Source organism: Sesamum indicum, linkage group LG6 (assembly GCF_000512975.1).
Source record: "Sesamum indicum cultivar Zhongzhi No. 13 linkage group LG6, S_indicum_v1.0, whole genome shotgun sequence".
In the NCBI taxonomy this organism is placed as follows: domain Eukaryota; kingdom Viridiplantae; phylum Streptophyta; class Magnoliopsida; order Lamiales; family Pedaliaceae; genus Sesamum; species Sesamum indicum.
This window is the reverse complement of record NC_026150.1, coordinates 8,925,981-8,950,937: the sequence shown is the minus strand read 5'-3', so window position 1 is coordinate 8,950,937 and position 24,957 is coordinate 8,925,981. Positions and strand designations below refer to the sequence as shown.

The following is a 24,957-nucleotide window of genomic DNA, read 5'->3' as shown; positions in this document are numbered from 1 at the left end:
TAAAAGTGAGCAAATTTCTGCACATACCTTAAACTATCTTAGATTAATTGCAAGATGAGAAAACGGAATCTGTAAATTTCAGAACACTTACAGCATCTTCATCAGATAAAATATTGAGATGAATTCCCTTCAGGCGAGCTGATCTGACTTGCTGAACTATATTCAAGTCATTATCCATAGCTCGTATATTTTTCCTGGGAAGGAACAACCGCATTCATCAACTGATCTGAAAATTGATTTTGATTTATTTCATGAGCCAATAAAAGCCCAATGGACAAGGTAAAAGTTGGTTTGGAAAAACTTTCCTATGAGAATTAGGCTTCTTTTTTAAAGACAATCCAGAAAAAAAGCAACAGAAGTAATAAAAATGCTTCAAATACATACCACAAACACCAATATAATTTTCTAAGAGTTGTACATATCAGTTTCAAACTAATCATATAATTTGATAAAGCATTATTGAGCAATAGGATTAGTTCATCATGGAACTTTACATTAAATGGATGAAAAATCAAACAAACAAGAGAAGAGCCACAAAAGTACGATGGTCACTTTTCATGTTTTGGGTATCGTCTACATGAATCTAATGAGACCAATGGCTGCAACTTGTGAAGGCTTAGAACGGGTGAGGGAAGAACCCAGACTGAAGCCTTGATTTGTGTGGAAAATCTCTTTTGTGAAGACTTGAAAGACAAATCTCTCCTGAAAGACTGGAAAATTCCTTTTTATTTAACTTTTATCCTCATTAAGTTTATCTAATTGTTAAGTTAATTTATATGACCCTTAGTAGCTTAATCAAACAGAGGCTCTTTAGAATTTCAAATTACTTTTAAATCGCAAGTTAGGGGTCTTCCTCTACGTATAAATGTTTTAAAGAATTGCAGGGTTCTACGTTGAGTCTAACTAGGATAATTCTATGTTTCTTTGATAAAATTCAACGCCTGTTGCGATTGGAGATATCCTCTATCCTATACATAGCCCCATAATATGAGACTGTAATATGCTAACTCACTAAGCTTCCAACACATGTTAAGCTTATGATGTAACCTAAACACTACAGAAGCGATTTACAGAGACCATGACTCATATCTGACAGACACCAGCACACCTTACCATGCCACCTCAGCACCAACAAATGGAAGTAAATAAGCTTTTCCTGTATTATGGCTGTTGCACCATTTTCTTGCCCCTGACAACGGAAATTTTCAGCATCTACGATACCGAAAAGACATTATCTGAATTAATTTGCAAGTTAACAAAAACTTTAATGGCTCATTTAATTCGACTTGTATCTGGTCATTGGCAAGTCGTTCGTCGTTATCCTTAGACGAATTAGGAAAAAACCAATAAAATTTAAAACCTGAGCCACTTGTTACTAAATAGATAAAGGCAAAATAATCCATACAAGTCTACAAAGCCAAAACAATTCCTTCAGAAATGAAGTCTTATTTCAATCAACCCCAATTACATATGGTTATTGCACAGGATAACACAATAACTGACATAATCCTGAGAAGAAGTAAGAGTATCATCCCACATTGCAGAATCACATAGATTCTAAATTGCATGCAAAAATCATGACATACCAAATCAAGATTCTGTGCTCCACCTCCATCTAAACTGAACATTAACGTGGGGGGAAACAAGCACATTACCTCTAGACACACAAAACAATCAGCTACGGAGTACAATCCTCCACCAGATAAAGCATCAAAAGCCACTGCCAATCAAAAGATCATCCATCACATGATCACGTACCATTCACACTCGCATTAACAATCAAGCAAAATTCAATCTCAAACAAAAAGGAAACACCACCTTAGATTCCACTCATATAAACCAAAACAAGCGGGGAAAAAAATAAAAAAAAAAAACAAACACGATTTCCACTCACCTCTGTTGAATTCACCAGCAAGCTTTTCACTTCCCTCTCCCCCCTCTCTATATAAATTCCACCTCTTCTTATATGAAGAGAGAGAGAGAGAGACTCTGCGTCACTCTGTGTATGAGAGAGAGACAGAGAGAGAGAGAGTGACTGAGTGTTTGTGGATTAATGGAGCAGCAGGTTTTTCTTTTGCCACTGCACACAGAGAGAGAGAGAGTGTGAAGAGAGAATCAATTGGGAGGTTTAAGGCAAAAACAGGGTATAAATATGTGAAGACAAAACCGTAATAATTGAGAAAAGTGGTGGCAAGAAACGAGGGGGACTCTCTACCCGAGGGACATCGGGGCCATTCCCATCTAACCGTCAAAACGCCAACTTGGCAATGCAGAGGCGACAGGCATTACCCTCTCGTCTCTTACCCTTTCTTCCCTCCTTAATTACCGTACTGCCCCACCCCCCAGTAAAAGTGGGCCTTTTTTCATGAATTTCGCATAAAGTGGCGGGGTGCGGTCAGGTGCGGGTCAGTCTATGGTGGACCCGCTCTATCCAAGAATTTATGCCATCATCTCCTCTTCTTTTGCTTATGGTCATATGATTGGCCATCATTTATATTCAATGGTGATGATGTTAGAATTACAAATTATATCTGCTTATATTATGTTTGCTTGGTTTTAAGATATCAAAATTTTGAAATAAATTAATTCACAACTGAATTTTAAATTAAATTCTTATCATAAATTTCATACTTACATATTTTAAGAATAACAAATTAACAATAAAGCACGTGCAAAATTTAGGTCTAATGATTCTTGAGGTGTCTATTCAAGATAAACACAAAAAAAAAATTTGAATTAATTAATAATTGACCAATGCATGTTTAAACACAGTCCCTTAAGAGGATGATCCATGTCAAAGTCCCATGGGTGACGATGTTTAAGTGCAATAGAAGTGAGTCCACGCTATAAGCTTTACTCGTACATATAAAAGATTGGTTTCCACCACATATTGCATACATACAGCAAATTCAAAGGATTCAAATCCAAAACTCTCTATCGAGATAGCTCTGCAACCGCAAAGGTTCCATGTCTTCATTGGCATTGAACCCTCAAGGTCTGGATATTATATTCTAAGGTGACATCAAAATTTGCTCCATAAAATCAAAGGAGATTATACATCACCATCAAATGACACACTTCAAGCCACTGAATCAAAAATTGAAAAGAAGAATCAGCGGACAATTGTCACTTCAAATATCGTAACTCTTTTTTGTTCAAATTTATAGTTTTTCTCGTATCGTAATTATCTATATTTTCCTCCTCTGGTAATTAGTTTTAATAGGTTCAAAATTCGTGTGAACATTTTTACATTGGAATATAACATTAATTTATGTAATATGTGTAGGTTTATTCGGGTGAATTGTCGGGGGTCTGAACCCGATCAAATCCATAAAATTAAAGTATGTATATGACCGTAATCAACTCCGAAACCCACCTCAAATGTATACGGGTCAAGTTGAGTCCCCTTCACCTAACCAACGGGACCAATAAAATCTTCGAGCAAGCCCCGCCAGATTTTCTCTCCCACTCCATCTCTTGTGCCAGCTCCTACGACAATTAACACGTACGTCAAAAGTCCTAAGATTGCAAGCAACCATTGACAAACATACTCTATTTTGTTGGAACCTAATGCTTCGTCTACTTTTTGTGGCAGACAATAAAGCCTTTTTTTTGCTTTTTCCACAATAATTCGCAGTCGCTGCGGTGAATAAACGTGATGTTGATCATATGAATTCGTACAGATATAAATTATTAAATATTTAATGTAAATATAAACTCACGTGAGCAGCATTATTATATCTACCGTCCGTCCGTCAGTGTCACCTTAAGAGCACCGAAGATGACCCGTGTGCGGACGAAAGTGGTGAAGAGCAACAATTTTCCTTACTTGATGGGATAGGACATGAGTCCATGTTTGATTGTAAAAACAACAAAACCTCTTTGATTCTTTTATAGTTAATTTCCATGTGGAAATCAATGATTAATTGGCATGTCGACTTGTAGTTTTATTACGTGGAATTATTAATGATGACAGTCGTGGTTTTTTTTAATTTTATTTTTTATAAAACTCGATTCATTACATTATTTAATATATTTTATAATTTTTTTATACAAAATAACTGCAAATATTTTATTTAATGAAATAAATTCCTGAATTCTTTTCTAACGTAATTGGATGAGCTCGAAAATTTGGGTCCCACACAATATTTTTCAATAAAATTCCTGATAATTTTAATTTTTTATTCTTACTTTCCTCACATATTAAATACATTTTCATCGTATTTTTAATGTACATGTGTGAGGGACAGAAAAAAATAAATCTACCTTTTAAATCAATTGTTACGTATAATAATTATTGGTGATGTTGATATTTTGTAATTTTCCTATTTGAGATGAAGCAAATTTAAAGTTGAGAACACGATTCGATTCGTCACTCGATGAGTATCCCTACCCTTTTGCTAATATTCAATCTTATTGGAATCATTTAAAGTTTTAGATGTCAAAATGATACCATATATAGCACCCAACTAAATTCATACCCTAAACTATTAAGGTATTATTCTACAACAGGGGAAATTATATTTATATCCTTTGAGTTCATTTCAGAATACGCAAATATTTTTTGTTTTTTATAAAATTAAAAATATATTTATTGAGGTTATTTTTATAATTATAACTACATTTTTTGTTCAGAAACAAAATTTATATAAATATTTCTTGAAAAATATGGCACTAACATGCCTCAAGGGGTGCAATTGTAATTTTACATAAGACGGGAGTGCGAGAGAAATTTAGATAAATTCATAGAGAATTTTAGATAAATTCATTTTAATAGAATTGATCTATTCAAATTTAATGAATTAAGGGGAGAGGTCACACCATCTCGTGGAATCTATTTTAGATTGGATTCGATTTATTTTCAATTATTAAAAGAAGTATGACTTTTTATTATGATTAGTTACCTCAATAACAGTAAAAAATAGCAACCAGTGCTAATTAATCACATCTGCACAATAATTATTAATCGTTGTTTTGCAATCGATGACAAAACATTAGCCATAGCAACACGTAATTACAAGTATTTTGGTCAATGCTAAAATTATTGTAAATATCGATTAGCTATTTAAGACTTAAATTTTTTTTATGTATTTTGTTTTGACAACGGTGATTAGTACTAATTTATTATGATTTTTAAATCATACTCCACATGAAATCAAGATCCAATATTAAATGATAAAATGGCTAAATTGACCCTTTCATCCATAAAACATTCAATACAAGAAATCTTTTACCAACAACTTTTGGCTTAGCAAAGAACCGTGTGAATGTTTGACTTTTTCGTAATTAATCCAACTCTTTTTTTACTACTTTACCCTCATTACCCTTTTTAATTTATTTTTACAAATAATTTGAATTCACATATTTAGTATTTTATTGTTTTTATATTTTATTTTCTATATTATCTAATACTTCAATATTATAGAAAAATATAAATTAAATTGCTATTATTAATTAATAAACAAAATATACTTTTTGACAATCATGCAAATTTGTTTATTGTGCATAAATGGACAAGTATATTACTTATTGGGAGCATTACTGAAGTAAACAATCAAACCTTTTAATAATATTTAATATTTTAATAATATAAAAAAAATTATTTGTACAAAAACTAAATACGAGATATACTAAATGAAATAAAATTTATTATTTTTTGACAAAAAATAATTATTATTGACATAAAACCAATGCAAATATTAAGTGAAAATAGTACATGAAACGAAATGATCTTTATTTTTTAATCAATTAAATTTATTTTAAAAGTAATTTTTCTCGCTCACAATTTAGTTTTTACTTATTTTTAACTTTTCCTTTTACAAATATATTTTTAATTCTAATTTTTAATTTAAGTTTTTCAATAAAAATCACTTTTGCAAGTTTTTGCAAAAAGCTCCGACTGACCTAAAAGTGATCGCAAGGCATGAAAGAAGGAAAGTGATGATAGAAAAGGGGGACGGATTGATGGAGAATGGAGGGCCCCATTCTCAATTTGAGTGCTGTGATTGCGAGTAGAGTAGAGTAGCCTACGCGCAGGTACCCGCCTTAATAATTGACACTGTCCAATTGCATTGGATTGAATTTTTTATTTTAAATTATTTTTATTTTATTAATTATATATATATACATCATGTATATATATTTTTAAAATAATTAATATAACTTTTTGTACATAATAAGTATATATTACATAGAATAAATAAAATTAAAAAAATGAATTCGGCAAACGCATTATTGATTGTGGGATGAGGTCCGAAAACATGAATCAGATATTTGCAAATTCTAATACATTTAAATTGAAGGTATCGCATTGATTTGGACAAATTTGTTGGATGATGTGAGAATATGATCATATTTTTTTTTCAAAAAGAACATTCATTATCATATTATTTTTAATATATGTAAATATAATATATCAGTATTACTAAATCAACAATATATTCAAAGTAAATAATGAGACAAGATATTATTATAAAAATAAATAAATACATTCATATATGTGGGACTTGCCGTACTCACCACCTCGTGAATATGAAACCTCCACGCAATCACTTAAACAACACTTCGTTGATAATACGATCATTGTTCAATTTGTTGAAAGGAATTATAAATAAATATTTTTTATAGTTTTTATACTAAAAAACATACTAGAATGAAATATGTCTAGGTTATAATATTTTATATGAAAAGATGTAATATATTATAATAATCATCTGTATGAAAATACATGGTATAATTGACTTCTTATAAATTATGTCTAATCCCATATAAACGTACAAATTTTGAAAAATTCAAATTCAAATTGATAAAATAAGATCCTGATGACTTACAAAGGTAGTCCAATCCAAATAAGGGTTAGAATATGATAAAACGAGCAAGTGTTGGGCATATTGTGAGGTCTACAACTAAGATATTTTGATACTGGGTGCGAGATCGAGGGAATAAGACGAAAAATAATCTCTTAATGAATAATTTACATTCGTCCAAAAAGACTTTAGAATATTTACAGAGTCAAGTGTTCGTACTTGTATGGATCCGCGTGCCGCGAACTTAGCCTTCCAAGTGTTGAGTGGTCGATGGTGGTGATTGCGAACCATCGAGTCAAGTCAGCTCAATTGCATCATAACCTCAATCGAAAAATGCATAAATCTCAGTCTTGTTTGGACATTTTAAATCCTATAAGAGATAATTTTATCTTTTTAAAAAACTCTTTTTGTCAAACACCCGTCACATAATCACATAACTTTCAATTCTTTAATTAAATATATATTCATCCTCAAAAATTCCTCCACTAATTTCTGATACAAAAATTAATTACATTTACCTCACTGACTCGTGATTTGTCTACACTAAATCATCCATAATAGCCAAAAAAAATAGGACTAAATTATATAGTGATATTGATGTTTTCGAAAAGAAGTTACACATATAAAAACCATTAGCAATTTATAAAAATAAGATTAACTTTTTCTAATAAATACATATTTAATTATTCAATAAATAAAAATAATTTAGATAAAATAATAAATAATAGTAGACTAGTCAAAGACAAGACCGTGGCCGCTCTACCCTCGACAACATTACCTATATTCATCACGTGAATCCTCTTTTTCCACACCTTTCACCCCATATATGTTTTTAAATTACATTATATTATTACAATCTTGGTGGGGTATCTTAGCCCCCTGCACCCAACTTCAGCCGATCACCTTTATTTATTTAAATACTGATCATCATACCACCTAATATTTATGTATATATAATCATATAAATATAATATAAATTTGAAAATAAAAAATATTATATAATTAAAAACAGTACAATCAATTAAAACGAGTAAGAGATTATAAATATACAATAATAATATATTGATAGTTGAAAGACGATGCAAGTCATTCAGAATAAATAAATAATAATATTGTTTATAAATATTCAAGGGTATAATTAGAGGTGTAATTTTTTTTTATGAACTAGATATTCTTGCGTTCATATAATAAATAATTTTTATTTTTATTTTTTATTTATAAATAAAAATATTATATATAAACAAGTTATCTTTTTAAAAATTATAATATAATAATATTATAAATAATCGTTTGTGAATAAAAAATTTTTTTAATTTAATTTGAATATAAATAAGAGTAATTATTATTGAAGGGGTGTCAGTATCACGAAGATTCTGAAAAGAACCAGTCGTGGAGATGCTGGGGTGGCGATATTTTGATGGTAAAGTGGGAGCAGTGCGCCAGGACCAATCCTTTTACTTGCTTTGGAAATGTCAGAGATGAAAAGTTTTGTTGCACTGTTGTTCATGAAGTGCGTGCTTTTCTTTCTACTTCCTTACGCTCTAAATTATGATCCCCAACAAAATTGTATGTAATCTATGTTGCATTATCAATTAATATTTTTTTTTCTAGGGATTAAATACCGTTTGTACCCTTTAATTACGTCGCGTGTATCAAACATATCCCTCGCTTATAAAAGGTCTCTAAAAAATTAACGATTGAAAAGTAAGCATCGTTTATAATTTGATACGTTTTATAATTCAAATGAGGAATTAAACACATTTGGCAAAATCCAGGGATGTAAATTGTATCTATCCGTATTTTTGCTATAAGTAAAAGTTCATGTACAAGTTTTACTAAGACGTATCAAATATATTTTTTTGAATTCATATAAGGTCTGATTGAACTTAATTAATTGTATACTGAATAAGTATAATACAGTTGTCATACAATTGTTATTTATACCTAAATTGTGCATCGACTACAGTACATCCGTCATGGATTATTTAAAACGTGGAAGTTGATGAAAGAGAGAAAAATGAGAAGTCTACGAAACATTTTAAAAACAAAACAACAGCAAACCAAAAATTAAGACACAAAAAAATAATAATTTTCAATGATAAAAAAGATATAAATATTAACATAATAATGTAATTATCGTGTCTATAAAATAAAAATTGCTGATGGATCATTTAAGTGTGTATTAATATGAGTCATTTGGATCAAATTATACAATTGTTCTTCCCATTCCTTAAACAAACCATTGCAAATTTGTGAATTAGGTCATGTTGAATGCATCCTGCCCAAGAATCCTCCAATTCTAACTGACATTTGGGCTGTTTGTTTTGATATTGTAGCCAGGCCCAATATGGTATATGGGCTAAGAAAACAAGCTTCAATTTACTAGTAACCCAAATGTAGAGGCCCAACTGGATGACTTTACATGACCCAAGTCATTGTTAAAGTTATGAAATAATTAACTACTAATTGCTCATCATAACAAACTATTACATTTATTTAAAAAATCATACAATAATTATGCTTGTAATAAGATACTATCACAATTATCTAAAATTTGTAAATAAAGGCCTAAAGATCTCAAGTCGAGCTATATATATATATTTATTTATTCGTTGTTGATTATATGTATAGAACTAATTTAATAAAATTATGGAATAATGGGCCACGAGGCCCACAAAAATCAGGATCTGCACATGCTTAGTTCTTGAAAAAGTTTTTTTTTTTTTTTTTAATTTGGATTGTGTGGGAATTTGCAAAGTGCGCTTTCTGGGATATATCCACTTGAATATTTTTATTAGAAATTTATAATCACACGTAATAATAATCTGTATTTGTACAGCTAAGTAGAACATGAAGTACAGCTGGTTTGTCTTCCAATCACCTATTCCCTTTTGGGGCGAAATTTATATTTAAAATAAAATTTAATTTAATTGGATGGTAGAGTGCCACCTCAACATCCATCCATTTTAGTCACTAAAAGCATTCCACATTACGATTAGAGTTTTCAATCTGATTTGTGAAAATTTTGATATTGTTCATGTCGATACTGTGAGTCATCGAATTAATATGTATTATTATGCAGTTTAATATTTAATAGTGTTAAACAAACCATGCACTATAGGATGATCTGTATTGGGCCCGTGTGGCCATACGACTGAGCATATCAAATCTGCATTTTGAGTGCAAATGCCATTTTTTGTGGTGTTTGCCTCCCTTTTATCAATCAATTTCAGCCACTAAAAGCGTTTTACTTTTGTGACTAGGGTTCTTATGTCTTAATTATAAAAATCTTGATACTAGCCATGTGAATATTGTGAGTCATTAAATTAATACGTGGTCATATTATTATGTGTAATTTAACGATCGATAGTGAAGATAAGTCAGTCACTGCAAGATGAACTGCACAGTACTCGCACGATTAAACATATAAAACCTAGATTTTGAATGCAAATGCAATTTTTTCTGTTGTTTGCCCCCCTTTTGTAATGATCATTTTTTGAATTTTATTTACATTGCAAAACAAAATAATTTCAAATGATATTTATGTTTTCATAAATGCAGTTTATTACATTATATTTAACACTCAAACTAATTAGTATATTAATAATATTAAAATTAAAAATATATCTAAAAGGAAAAAAAAAAAATAAATAAGAAACTACCCTTAAAACAAATGTATATCCGAATTCACAGTTTTTCGATAACAAGCTCTTAATTTTAGTATCGGAGTAAAAAATCATTGATTTAAAATGAAAAATGATAAATAAATTATAAAATATATATTATTATATATTTACTTATATTGTGTGTATTATAATAATTAAATAGATAAAATGTGGAATATATAAGAAATTGTGGTTTGTGTTGAATTGCTATATTGCCCCTCATAGCGTAACATGAAGCAATTGAAATGTGCATAAAAAAGTAAGAGAAATACAAGTTGCCGGTTGCTACTTGCTACCAATGAAGCCATTTTGAAATGCTGAGTAGAGTAGAGTTTGAAACAGCTGAGTTGTGGAGTTGGGCTTTGAGCCCTTTTGCTGTAACGGACATCTTTTTCTTCTTCTTCTTCCTCCTCTGCTGCTTTGATTCTTCTCTCTTCAGGTACTTTCTCTCTCATAAGTGTATGTTTTGTGTATGTATATATGGGTTATTGGTGTAAAAATGTGGGTTTATTTTTGTGTATTTCCGTTTACTTTTTCTGTGTTTTTGTTCTGAATGGACGATGAATCTGTTTGGTGTTGGTGTGACTCTTTTGGGATGAGTTGTTTTGTTCATGGATTGAAGGTTTAGTGTTTTCTTGGGGTGGTTCTTGGATGGAAAGTGATGGGTTGTCTGGAAATGAAGCAAAGTTTTGATCTTTAATATGTTATGCGGTTCGACTTTGTTTTTGTTTGCTCTGGGGGCTTCTGTGTTTGGCCCTTCTGGTTTCTTTGTATTTGACTCGATTTTGGATCTAGCATGTTATTTTCAAAGATGGGTTGTCCTTGATTTTCTAGAAATTTCCAATTTGAAAAGTCTGCTTGTGTCTTCCCTCAAACCCTGAGAAGAGAATGGAGTGGGGAAAGAAAGTGTGTTTCTGTGTGTTGGATGCAACGGTATAAGCAAGTGACTGGAATTTGAGCATATATTGTTCTTAATTTATCAGGGACTAGCAAAAGATTGTCTTTATTTGCTGGGGAAGTGGAGATATTACTTAGGTGAGGAACAGTGACTGGACCGCAAAGTGTTTGGAGAACAGTGTAGCTTTTTGATTGCCTTAAGTACGCAGTTGACTGATGAGTTCCTGTCATGTCGGATGAAATATTCAGGGCTTGCTTGAGAAGTTTGGGGAGCATGGCAGGCGGAAAGTTCTGATTGGTGATCTTGGTTCAAGTTGTTATATCGTGTTATGGACTTAACCTATACGGATTTTATTCGTCCTTGTAATTGTTATAAATCTTCAGAGTTGAGTGAAACAATCTTGCACTCAACTCAGACCGCTAATTTTAGGGAGCGCTATGCTCTTGGAGATCAGTTAGGATGGGGAAGATTTGGCATTATAAGGGAATGCTCTGATAAGTTGACTGGGGAAGTTTTGGCTTGCAAGTCTATTGCCAAAGAGAGATTGGTTACAGAGGATGATGTCCGCAGTGTGAAGCTTGAGATTGAAATATTGACCAAGTTGTCTGGGCATGAGAACATTGTGGATCTCAAGGCTGTGTATGAGGAGGAGGATTATGTTCATCTCCTCATGGAGCTTTGTGCTGGTGGAGAGCTTTTTCATCGGATCGAGAAGCAGGGCAGATTATCGGAGCATGAGGCACGGATTATATTTAAGCAATTTGTGGAAGTAGTAATGTATTGTCACGATAAAGGCATTATGCATAGAGATCTCAAACCAGAAAATATTCTGTTGGTCTCAAGGTCTTCCTCGTCACCTATCAAATTGGCTGACTTTGGTCTTGCGACATACATCAAACCTGGTAATGTCTTTCTTCTGTCTACATCACAAGTTTGAAACCGTCAGCTTTACTGCATACACCATTAAGCATGGAGCGTGAGATGAATCATTCACCACATGCATCGCTAACTGTATAACTATCTTGCACATGAATATAGGTGCAACAGTAACTAGAGACACATGTAAATTCACTGAGCGCATATAGGTATTTTGTTAATAAAGAATGTGAAGTTATCTTGGTTTAAAGTACTTCATTTACTGAGAATCTTATGTTTCTTTAACAGGACAGACATTGCATGGGACTGTTGGTAGTCCATTTTACATAGCTCCTGAGGTTTTGGTGGGAGGTTATAATCAGGCAGCTGACGTGTGGAGTGCTGGAGTTATTCTTTACATTCTACTGAGTGGAATGCCTCCCTTTTGGGGAAAAACTAAATCGGCAATATTCGACGCTGTACGGGCTGCGAACCTTTGTTTCCATTCTGATCCTTGGGATAACATTTCAATGGCGGCTAAGGACTTGATCTCCAGGATGTTGTGTTTTGATCCTTCAAAAAGGATAACTGCTGCTCAAGTCCTTGGTATGTCGATATTATGATGCTCATTGTTTGTAATATTGTTCTTCATTAGTTTGTACTTCCTATAAGGAAATAATTGAATAATTTAAGAACAAGGACTGAATATCATAACTTACTAAACCAAACTAATAATGCTAGAAAAAGATTTTGTCTTCAAGTTGCCTGCAATTGTAAATCTCTGGATTCTGCTAGATCTTTCTTATTGGCTTTTTCTTCCCTACTTTGGTTTAACTCTCATCATATAGTATGTCCGTTATGAGCATTTATCTTTTTAGCAAAACTTTCGTTATGATATCCCTCTTAACTGAATTTGGCACTTTCCTTACCTGAAATGGAATATTATATACCAAACATTATTGGTTGTGGTGACGATGTCACCTGATATGATTGGCTGGAACTTGTAATCTTAGTCAATGCTCGAGTTTGTGAAATTTCTTAAAGATTTTGGGGTAATGATTCCAATATTTCTTTGCAGCTCACTCCTGGACAAAGGATACCTCACGGTCGCAGGTTACTCAGGAATTGTACAGACAAGATAACCTCAGTTGTCAGCAACTAGAAGTGGGCAGCTATTCTTTTTCTAATCTAAATGCTTACAGAGACCATGATTTCAGTTTCCATGATGGGTCGCCTGTAATTGTAAATAGCGAGCAGGAGGATTCTCCCGTTTTCTCATGCAGATCATCTTTCTCTTCAACCCTCATAAACCAGGGCACGCCTTCCTCAGCGTCGGGAGCTGTGTACCCTGGTAGCTGCTGTAAAACAAATGCTGCAGAGTTCTCATCTCCAATTCATTCAATTCCAAGTTTCACCTTTTTCAGCCCTATCCCTACATTTGAAGAAAGCACCGAGTCCTTGTGTGTCAAGACCAAAATGCTCTCAATTGATGGAGGTACATTTTTTCTGCTAGATTCTGAAAGTATTTCTTGAAATCTAATTTATAACAGAGTAGGCACAAGTACAACCTTTTCTATTTATTACCAAAATTGATGAACTTGTAGTCCATGTACATGTATGCAATAAATTACATAGTGCAATTCTACTTACCGAGTGAGAGCGTGATTTCCATGACTAAAATGGCGACTATTAAATACAAGAAGAAGCACTTATCATTGAGTGATTAGTATGAACTTAGCTTCACAGCTAAAGGGAGTTATCCGCATATTCATCCACACTTTGTAAACATTGGAGGAACGAGCAAGTGGAATTGGCATCTGGGCTAATGTTGTTGGATGTTATTTGAGCTTACCAAACGGTTCAATGCTCGTCTGGTTGCTCAAGTGCTTATGCTGTAAATAGAAAGAAGACGATGGGATATCTTAAATGAGCAGTAACACATTTATTACTTGCTATGATGACCATTTAAACACACAAGTCTTTTGAAGCAGATGAGATGTTGATTGATGGGATTTCTGCTTGTGCTTGCAGATCCAGCTATACAAAAGCTGATCTTATTTCCAGGTATGGAATGCGCCACAGAGCAAAAGTCGGTTGAAATGGAGGAGAGGTGCAGCATCCACCCAAGAGGAGTATCAAGTGCTTCAAAGGCTACAAGCTTGCAGAACAAGAGGAACCACACAATCAGTCTTGGCGAGCTTGATCATCTGGATCTCATAGCCACTGCATCAGTCAGTCGCTGGGCGTCGTGCACGAGGATTCCAAGTGCAGCCTCATTGAGATCATCACTCGTCTGCTAGAGAAACAAAGGCAAGAAACATTTAATCCTAATTTGTACCAACTGCTGCAATATGTAATCTTGGATTCTTGTTTCTTGCTGCAAATAGAGGATTTTAGACTTTTTTCCATTCAAGATAGGAATCATGGATGGCTGATATAGCATTGTAATGTTGTTAAAGTATGCAATATTTGCAGCTTAGACTCGGAATCTCAACATATGATAGTAAAGTCGAAAATAGTGATGAGGGTCTCTTTGAAGGTTGGGTTTCACTTTTACCCCCTCAACTTTGATAAAATCTCAGTTTATATCCTTATATTTTTCATTTGAATCACTTTTGTCTTTTTGTATTACTAAAAATACTTCTGGTTCAAAGATATTATTTTGTAGGTTAAATTACAATGGGCTTCGCTTATGTTTTTATAAATACCCTTAGTTAGTAAAGTTACAAATACCATTCTGAAATCAATAGCTGTATAACAAAAATCTTCTCGTAGATAGCCCATTATTTGGGGTATTTGTTAGACGGTTATTGATGCTAAGGGTATTTATAATTTTTCAAATAATGAGAAATATTTATAATTATTATAAACTTCATGATCCGTTTGTAATTTACTCTGTTTTGATGGTCTAGCAAATTGTGATTGGTTAAAATAAATACTAATGATAGATTGCAAGATATATATAATTTTTTCAGACTCCAGGCGTCTCTTAGTTATTAGAGTAAATGTTTGCTTTAAAATATAATTAGTTAAGAATAGTAAAATAATTCAAAAAACTTGAACTGTTTAGATTAACTATACAGTCTAGAAATTTTGCCCTTTTAAAAAATCAAACTAATAAGTCCATGATTAACAGTTATGAATTGTGATGCAACACAAAAAAATTTAAAAAATTAGGATGGGACACTCCACAATACGGTTATATATATTATATTTTTTTATTATATATTTTTAATTTTTTATAAAATTAAATGAAATATAAAGTATCAAAATAATTTTTATAAAATGTCCTTGCATTTAAATTTTTAATCAAGATACATGCTTTTGGTGGGTACGATAGTACACCTCCTGATTTTTTTTAATTGTCTGTACGGTATAGGTTATAAATAACCAAAAGGATTGAAAGTAAAGATTGCGTTTGCCGGGAGTCGAACCCGGGTCTATTGCTTGGAAGGCAATTATCCTAACCGTTGGACTACAAACGCAAGACAACAGATGCATGAGGAGGATAAATAAATTTAAGAAAACAATTGTGTTCCGGGCGTTATTATACTGTGTCTTATAAATGCCACATTCTGTAAAAGAGTAGAAGCTATTTCCTGCATACATGTAAATCATACAGACATCTGCATGTGGACTGATCAAATTGGTACATTGATTCAGAATTCTATGTCATACACATCGGAAACTTGGGAAAAAGTTAAGTGAGAACACATCAGCATTGCAGCATTTACGCACACACTAGTGACCTAGTAAATCCATCTCAACCAAGTGCAGCATTTTCAATCACAACTTGCAGGTAACTTGGCTCGTTGGGCATTTGATATCCACTTTCAGTATCAAATGTGATGTTCGATGCATGATAAGTAGTACAAATTCATCGTCTCCCTGAATGTTCTGTTATCAGAACTCACATTGACACACTTGACATGCATGCTTGAGTTTTCAAGAGTAGATCATAAGAAAACTATTGGAGATTTTGTGCTGTAATTTAAGTTTTTCCTTACTAATATTGCAATATATTTACTTAATTTTACATTGAGTGAATGGAAGAATAATTGAAAATAAGATAAAATGATATAATTAAAAAGAAAAGGAACAGAAAAGACAAAAAGTATTAATCTCCATTAATGCAGTAAAGCTGATAAAGTATATATCATTCAGGACTACCCAGCTCCAAAAGTGAAGAAACAAATCGTTCGATGCAAACAAGAACGTCTAGGCAACCAACGTACTCGGAGAATGGTGGTTTCTGCAGTACATATCCTTGATCTCCGTAAAATACAGGTTTACAAAGTAATTTGTACATCTTCGGACTTCCACAGAGTTTTAAGTTATGGCTCCTGAAATCTTTGACTTACTGGTGATGTTTCCTGAAAATTTGAGAAGAAACTTGTCTGACCAGTGGAAAATCCCAAGTGTGCATGCGTGGTGGAGCTCTTGGACTAGCCGTACAACAAAATGGTTTACTCTGTACGCTACCGAGTATCAGCCTGCAGGAGCATATTCTTGAATAACAGCTGCGAGTTTATCCCGGTCCTCCTGAGTCTTGGTTCTCATCAGGAAAGTCCGAGCAACAACCGCATCGTTGTTGTCACCATCAGCCTTCAAAAGCATTGAGAAATCAACCATCAGATAATGGTCAGGTAGATCACTGGTGTTTTGCTAGGAGTGAACAACAATCATAGCTAGGGATGACAGATGAGTCGAGCCGGCTTGCGAAGCTTTTGAGCTTGAATCGAGCCAGCTCGAGCTTAATGCCTTCTATTCATAAGCTTGCGAGCCGGCTTGCAAACTTTTTCTTTTTTTTTTTAATCTTTTCTATATATTTTTATTTTTAAATTTTTATATGATTAATTTCATGTTCAATACCTTATCAATTTTATACTCAAAATTGACCATATATTATAATTATTAATCAATATCATACATTTTGTTTCGGATAATAATAAAAACTATGGTACTTTTATTTATACATTTAATCTTTATACAAAAACAAGCTTAATCAACAATTTAGTGAATTCTAATATTTTTTTTAAATAATTATTTAATTTATGTTGTATTTTAATATCTATTTGTAGTCTCTTATACTTTTTTGACAAGTCCTAACAATTAACTTATGATTCTTTATATCTATTTGTGAGTTTTATATTTATATCAAGATATATAATATGCATAATGCAATCTACTTTATTACTTATAAATTTATGTCAAAATTTGGTTATTTCTATGAATTAATCTAATTAAAGGTCATAATAATAATAATAACAACAACAAAAACAACAACAACAATAATAATAATGATTATGTTGATAGTTGAACAGTTTTAATTATTTTTATTTTTATTTTATTATATATATACATAATGAGATCAACAAGCTTAATAAACAATTTAGTAAGTTTTAATAATTTTTTATAAAATAATTATTTAATAAAAAACATAAATTTTATGTTATATTTTAATATCTATTTATAATCTCTTATACTTTTTTAAATTGACAAGTCCTAATAATTAATTTATAGTTTTTTTTATATCCATTTGTGAATTTTATATTTATATCAAGGTACATAGTATGCAATCTATTTTATTAATTTTAAATTGTTAAATGGATGTGTTTAGATTTACAATAACTAAAGCAGGGTGAGCTCGAGCTCGCAAATTGTTTAGAGGGCTTGCTGAGCTCGAGCTCATTACATATGAATCGAGCTCGAACAATAAGAGCTTGTCGAGCTTGAGCTCGAGCTCGAGCCAGGAAAAAAGGAATCGAGCTTGAGCCAGCTCATTTACACCCCTAATTATAGCTATCTCATTTTCCTGTCATTAACTTGAATGTAGAAGATCGTGCATTTTCATGTAATTGGTTCACTCCTTATTAATGAACTCTGGTGCATAAACAATTCATGATTGGAAGGTTTATGGTCTAGAACCTTTTTACGAACAAATATTATAGTCACATGACTGAAACTCATAACTATGGAGTGGAATATTAATCTTTTCCAGGTGTTGATAGATCAAACAAATTCTAAGAAGTAATCTTGTCGATCATGTTGCATGAGCTGGGCCAAGATTGGCCTGATTAGACTAACAAGAAAATACTCGGCAACCTATTTAAAGGAGCTTTAGGCTAAAATTATGGCTTCCAAATGAAACTAAGTTTCTAATTATATTAAAAACATAGGATACGGGGAATCCATCAGTATAACAATAATAGTTTTTATTTCAACAAAATATTAAAGCGATCACATTCCAATCTATGAATTACCTTCTTAGATGTCATCTTTTGCCTTTCTTGGAACAAAACAGAAAAAATTACTAATTTCAGTACTACTAATTAGCGACAGGACCAATTCAAACAGGGCCACACATGGTTGCGGATAATTCAGAGCAGTTTTGGAATTTGCTTGGTCTTCACATAATCTACCATCCTAGTTATGTGATGGACATAAAATCACAGTCGAACCAAAACATAAGATGCAGAAAATGTTATGCCGATAGTGACTACTTGCATCCTAATAGTATAAATTTGGATCATGCAACTGAACTGGTGGTTAATCCATGAACTCACGATCAAAGAAAGAGAAGAGAGGTAAAGATATAGTTGCAGTGCATTACCGTAGTATGAAATATTGCTACTACAGAATTCTTTTGCATGTTTGTTTTGATCCCTGGGTATAACAAAGCATTGAGCAGCACTTTTCCCACCTGCAATTGAAGGATATGCAGTAAAGCATAGGATCAGATGAATTAGATCTCAAGCTTTGTAGTTAGGGCTTGAAGTGCAATACCTCCAACAAGTCAAGTCACAATGTATCAATTATCAAAAAGAAAAAGAAAAGGTTACATTGCATCAAAATAAAAATAAAAATCATATATATCCTCTTACTTCAAGAAATAAATTCATACTAAACCCCTCCTAACATTTACTTATTATGTAATGCAATCCATTTGAAATGCATTAAATGTGAGCAGCGAAAAATACAGAAGTACACAATATAGAGTTGAGGGGTTAACAATATCCCAGTAGGGAACTTACATCATTACGTATAACAATGGTTGGTTTAGATTCCTTGGTTCCCTTATTAACACCTTCCTTGCATTTGATGCTAAGTTGACCCATGCCTTTATCTTTCCAAGCATCTTTGTCGGCCGGATCAGTTGACTGGAAACAAGGGAACTAAGAACATCAGATTAAAGTACAGCAAGATTAAACGCGATAAAATTATTGCGCAATTTTGTGATTATAACACCTATAGAGTATGCAAAATGCAACAACATCGCAGTCAATCTTCATATAGTTGGCCCATTACATTAAACACATCTCACGATAACTTGTCACATGCCATTAAAAGAAGTAAAGTTTACTCGAGTGGAGCAAGACACTCCACAAACTACTAAAAGCTTTTACTTCATAGATCAAATATGATACACCAGTAAAGGGATTTCAGACAAGCATAAAGGTATTCTTGTTGACTAAGTCGATATATAGCTAAATGTTTGATTTCTTCCGCCAAAAGAAGAGGGAAATGAAATTTGTTATGATAATCACGACTCATTTCGTCAACCCTGCATGTTCATCAGCTTGACGTGATTGGATGCAGCTATAGACAAGCATTGTGTGTTCATACAGAATACCGCCACAAAAGCTACAGCAGATTACAAGAGGCATAAAAGCCTGAAGAATATTTCTATAGACACTCTAGCACTCTATTTGTGAGATTGGCTTCTGAGACACCTTGGTAACTGGTTGGCTAGAAACAACTGAGCGTTGAAGTAGAGATTGAGTTTGAGGCTTTTCAATGTCACTAGCAGGTCTTTAGTTGGCAAATATTCGAAGTGAAAAGAAATGACTCAAGAATGTTACAAGGTAGTCTGGATATCGAGATAAATGGTGAAGTAGAATATTATATCCTTCACAGTGGAAGAAGTTTGGCACAAATTTAGGTAGAAGAATTCCATCCAAGATTTAAAAGTTAGTACATTCTTGCTCCGAATCAGGTCCATGTCACTGCAATAGAATGCATGTACGAAATCATGAATTTCTCATTAAGAGTGACATGTCGCATCTGCTTTCGAGTTTCATTAGCTTTTCTCCGATCTCCTGGATTGGTGCATTTAGGGAACTAAACTGTAAACCAGTTGTACTCATCTTGAGGTTTGCTATTTTAAGGCTCTAAATGTAATTTTAGACCACATAAAACTAAAATTTGCCAAGATCAGGGAAAATGAATATTCAAGAATCCTATGCGTCAGCAATCAGTTCTTACCAAAAGGACGGATGCTACAAGCATGTGAAAGTAACTTTAATACACACTCACCTTTACATAAAGTTTGCATTTGACTTCATGTACGGTGATAATTCCCTTCTCTTCACTCTTTTTCACAGATGGACTGCTGGGTTGTTCTATATCATCTTCTGCATTCCAAGATATTTACAAAAGAAAACAAATTAATTCAGCTGAACAATCAAAATATAAATGTTGCAAATCAAACTCATCAATTATACATGTATTAGCAACAATGTGATGCTGTTATGTCCATGATAAAGAACAAATATGTTTCCAGGACATGGGGTGCTGCTGCTGATGTTTTTGGGAAGGGATGGACTGGTTATTTCTAGTAAGGTCATACCCAAGTATAATGCATGCAGTGATGACAATAAATGACAGAAACTGAAACAAAAGCCTGCATGTGAATCTTGAACCTGCTGATGACATTTCAACAGGACGGAAATGCCACAGGAAAACCAAAAATATAATTCTGATGGTCCATCAAGAAAAATGAAACTAATTTGTATGACGGGTTGGATTTGAGATGGAAAAAGTTCTATCAGCAACCGCTTAAAATAAAGAACTTTTGACCTCTTACCTCCATCCGCCTCATTTGAACCGCCCTGATCAGAGAGAACTGAATTGGCGTTTCCAGGAACAGAAACCTGGGTTCCTGGAAGACAAGGAACTACAATCAAAGTCTGAATAACTAACTGAGATTAACATTAATCTACAAATACATTTCCAAATTAAAAAGAAGTCCAGAGTACCAAAGAAGATTCAACTATTCTTCTAGGTAAAGTAACTTCATTTGTCGACTCAAAGAAACTTCAGAGGAAGCCTTTTATTCATGTGCAAAAATTTCATTATATCCCACGTAAAGAGAAATAAATGCATTTATTCGTGCGCAAAATTTCATTATATCCCAGATACAACAAAACTAAACAAAGTGCAACTAAACAATATGAAAAGAGACTACGAAACCACATAGATTAGAGGAGAAACTCCTCTCCATATATTCTTAATCTCCCATAATATATGACAGTTTTATGAACTGTTCATTTAAGATTGTCCTTCAAGAGTCAGTTAAGAATCATTTTTTATTCATTAGAAATTGAGAACGGCTTCGTTTGCTTTTACTTCACATCTTATTTGGCAAGTAAGCAAACAAAAAAGTCAGAGTCTTTATTTTACTTTTTCGGTTTAACTGAGAATATTGACATACAAAATAAAAATGCCTCATCATATTCAGTTGCAAAAGGAGTTGCCCAGTTACATGCATCCTCCACTTACGTGTTTGAAGAGAATGGATACCACATTGAGCTTCTAAGATTACATACAGATACCAAAGGAGCTACAAAAACTGAAATGTTATTGTGTCCAGTAAGAAAAGAAGGTTCTGAACAGTTCACTAGTTTTCATGGAGACTGAGATGTAAACATATACTTAAATAATACTGCCTTTAGAGAATAAAGCTCAAGTGCTAATTCTGCTACACTCTCCATACTTTCACATAAATTGATTTGTCAGGCACCATTCCTTGCACTCATGACATGCTACAGTTTGCATGATACAAACAGTACTACCATTTGATCCAATATTCAAAGTTTCACATATTCAAATTTTCAACCGCTAGTTTTCCATTCATGTGAGCAACATGCATGTCACAATACGCAACTAAATTAATACTAAAACAAACCCCAAGGCACCGGCGGAATAGGTACCAAACAGACATAATTCAGCTACAGTGAGTTACATACAAAGAAAAGGAGCAATTGTGTTATCCAGAAGAATACCTCCAAATGTGAAAGGAGCAGTATTGTTAAAGAGACTTCCCGGATTCCATGAAGACCCAAAGCTTGCAGTTGTAACTGCAGGAAATGCAGGTTTGTCTAAAAATAATTTAGGACTGTTTTTCTCTATTTCTGATGTGGGTTTCGTTTGAGCATCATTAGAACGGGACCCCCCTAAACTCTCTCCTTTTGAGGCATTTGCTTTCAGCCAGTTAACAACATCACTAAATTTCTCCTGCAATTGGAGGCAACAGAAGAAAAAAACCACCAAAATTGCATTAAGAAAAAGCTATTTATATTTCTCAAGTTTCTCCATCCCAAATGCAGTATCTGTGCTGATTCTGATGAACCAGGAGAAAATGTAAGAAATATTCTATTTATTAGTGCCAAAATGTGTTGCAAGAAGGATGTTGGGTTGGGTGGTGTCAGGAGCTAGATTAAATTCTTTCAGGGTCTTCTGTTAAAAAATGTGGCATGACAAATTGGCACGTCTAGGCTAAAACCCCGAATGACACTTCAGCTCTTACTCTGAAATATTCCAAGAAGAATGCTGGGTTGGGGGGGGGGTGGCGTTCACTTGTTTGAGCAGCAAAAGCTACATCAAGCATGCGGCTTTTGCATGCAAAACCGTGCTTTCAAAGCATGGTTCTTAACAGCCCTTTTTTTTTAAAAAAATAATTTTTATGAAAACACAATTCTATCTTTTTATTTTAAAAAAAAATGAAGGTGCAAGATTTCGTTAATTTTTCTTTTTCTTCTTTTTCTTTTTTTTCTTTGGGTTATTTTTAAATAATTTTGCCTTCTTTTGGCTATAATATACAGGAAAATTTCTTCCACTATCTGGAAGATCTCTCTCTACTCTGGCACATAAATGAAGTGATGTACAAATTGTAGGGATCAAGTGTTTGCAGGACACAACAAACTCCAATAATGCATAGTGCGTTTCGGATTTCAATACTGTTGAGCAGCTTTTTTCATTAATGAATTTAATGTGTGTATGTATATTCCAGCTTGATATGACTTACACCTTTGTACACATTGAGTACGAATACCATTTGTTGCTGGCAATATTATAGTCAAGATTTCTTCATGATATGCTAATTTCATCAAACAAGATGACAAGAAGAAAACTAATATTGCCATATACTTAGATTAAAACAAGAGGCCTGATTAAACAACTCATATCCATATCCACATAATTGCTTTTAGACATTTCCATATATTTGATGTTTATAAAGTATCAAGAACTATAAGGATCACATCCTAAAAGATCTGTTCATTACAAGACACAGGTGGATTAATGGGGCAAGAATTACACAAGAGGACAACCACATTTAGGAGTTTCTGACAAATTACCATGATGCTTTTAGTATGATTTAAGTAGTCCTGCACTCCGTCTTCCCAAAGCTCATCTGGATGTTTCTCTAATTGTGCTTGTACCCAACTGATCAACAAAGAGTTACTAATGTTAGCATGCACATCATAAAACTTTTCAGAGAAAAAAGGACATTTGGACACATGACATTTCGGTCACAGATATAATCAAAGAAACAAAGGAAACAAAGAAGACTGTGGATATTCATCAAATAACAATGTCCAAGAAATTTGATCCCGTCACTCTCAGTGCAGAAAGATGCAAGCAGCAAAAAAAGGAGAAAAATAAACAATCCCGAGCTTTACAGTTCGAAACCTTTTATTTTCAAGTTGTCTAGCTCAAGATAGGTTATAGCAATCAAAAATTTCTTCAATTAAGCATAACAAGGTACAACGATCGCCGCACACAAATACTCAATCTAGTAAAAGTTTAGACATCTCTTCAGTTCCACTCACAAACAAAAGCCATTACATGAAAACTGATGGAAGAATTCTACTTTCCGCTGCAAAGTTGGAAGCTTATTCCAAATAAACTAAAGAAGCATTACTTGAGAAACGATAGCAATAAGTTAGAAAAAGTAAGGACCTTGCGAATTGGGTGTTGAGAGCTCTCACATGCTGTTTCGATGATTCAGCCCTCTGCATATCCAACGGCGGCTGCTGCACTGATGGTTCTACCTTCTGCGCATCAAAGGGCGATCCCATTATTACTCTCTTGCTCTGCATCTGCACGGTATCACAACCAAAAGCACATTCCGTACATCAAAATCTCGAAATTGATGGAAAAACTCATCAATTGCACAAGCACAAAAATCAGAAACCCACACTTACGAAGGAGTCGTTGGAATTGAAAATCGGAGTAGAGCCGGAGATTGCGGAACGCTTTGTTCCTCTCATCATTGCTGCTCACTTATTATTTCAACTTATGCCGGGGAAAAGAGATTTGGAATTTCCTGACAGTGGTTTCTGAATTTGAAAAATTAGCCCATTAGGGTTTTAACAGAAGATGAAGACGAGAATTGTCATTATTGTTTTTTAAATTTTATTTTACTTCTCAGTGGAAGTGAGCGGGTGGGTAATACTTAATAGCCGTTTGATTGCTGCTGTTAAGAAAAAACGACGACGTTACACATGTAAAAAAAATCTCAAATGGGCCATGCGTTGGACTGTGTGCAGCCCATTGTGGGCTCATGTTGGGCTTTACTTCTGGGAAATAAATGGGCTACAGTGAGATGGGTTGGGGAGTTGGGCCATTGTTATGGTGGGTGGCTTTGATGAAATCACGAGATTAGGCTGCC

At 33.3% G+C, this 24,957-nt stretch overlaps 2 protein-coding genes, 1 long non-coding RNA gene and 1 other non-coding gene across 7 annotated transcripts in view; 1 reads left to right on the top strand and 3 right to left on the bottom strand.

Annotated features, from left to right (window-relative positions):
• Positions 1-2,103, bottom strand: part of LOC105164152 — a gene marked incomplete in the record, with an annotated part of 15,391 nt that extends 13,288 nt beyond the window's left edge. The window contains 3 exon segments of the long non-coding RNA XR_002287364.1: positions 92-194; positions 1,656-1,720; positions 1,895-2,103. This is a non-coding gene — a long non-coding RNA (DNA-directed RNA polymerase IV subunit 1).
• Positions 10,741-14,818, top strand: LOC105164151 (calcium-dependent protein kinase 26). Of its 2 annotated transcripts, XM_011082739.2 has the most exons (6): positions 10,741-10,910; positions 11,455-11,506; positions 11,618-12,271; positions 12,534-12,830; positions 13,303-13,719; positions 14,256-14,818. In XM_011082739.2, the coding sequence occupies exons 3-6, from the start codon at positions 11,698-11,700 to the stop codon at positions 14,522-14,524; spliced, it is 1,557 nt and encodes a 518-aa protein (XP_011081041.1). In that variant the 5' UTR covers positions 10,741-10,910; positions 11,455-11,506; positions 11,618-11,697; the 3' UTR covers positions 14,525-14,818. The 2 variants fall into 2 exon arrangements, with proteins under 2 accessions (XP_011081041.1, XP_020550315.1); XM_020694656.1 differs by lacking the exon at positions 11,455-11,506.
• TRNAG-UCC lies at positions 15,638-15,709 on the bottom strand. The gene has a single exon. It is a non-coding gene; the product is annotated as a tRNA-Gly (tRNA).
• Positions 16,331-24,722, bottom strand: LOC105164150. 3 transcript variants are annotated; one of them, XM_020694657.1, is made up of 9 exons: positions 24,485-24,722; positions 24,246-24,385; positions 23,642-23,729; positions 22,289-22,520; positions 21,091-21,165; positions 20,541-20,635; positions 19,259-19,384; positions 18,838-18,927; positions 16,331-16,829 (listed from the first exon to the last, which is right to left on the bottom strand). In XM_020694657.1, the coding sequence occupies exons 1-9, from the start codon at positions 24,557-24,559 to the stop codon at positions 16,713-16,715; spliced, it is 1,038 nt and encodes a 345-aa protein (XP_020550316.1). In that variant the 5' UTR covers positions 24,560-24,722; the 3' UTR covers positions 16,331-16,712. The 3 variants fall into 3 exon arrangements, with proteins under 3 accessions (XP_020550316.1, XP_011081038.1, XP_011081039.1); XM_011082736.2 differs by having other exon boundaries at positions 20,541-20,638; positions 24,485-24,721; XM_011082737.2 differs by having other exon boundaries at positions 20,541-20,638; positions 24,491-24,720.

Excerpts from the sequence above, each read along its gene's own strand:
- LOC105164150 (XM_011082736.2), bottom strand. The coding sequence starts at position 24,559 with ATGATGAGAGGAACAAAGCGTTCCGCAATCTCCGGCTCTACTCCGATT. Across the intron at positions 22,521-23,641 it reads ATCATACTAAAAGCATCATG|GAGAAATTTAGTGATGTTGT; the intron begins GTAATTTGTCAG and ends CTCCAATTGCAG. Across the intron at positions 16,830-18,837 it reads TAGCAATATTTCATACTACG|GCTGATGGTGACAACAACGA; the intron begins GTAATGCACTGC and ends ATGCTTTTGAAG.
- LOC105164151 (XM_020694656.1), top strand. The coding sequence starts at position 11,698 with ATGGACTTAACCTATACGGATTTTATTCGTCCTTGTAATTGTTATAAA. Across the intron at positions 12,272-12,533 it reads TGCGACATACATCAAACCTG|GACAGACATTGCATGGGACT; the intron begins GTAATGTCTTTC and ends TTTCTTTAACAG. Across the intron at positions 12,831-13,302 it reads AACTGCTGCTCAAGTCCTTG|CTCACTCCTGGACAAAGGAT; the intron begins GTATGTCGATAT and ends ATTTCTTTGCAG.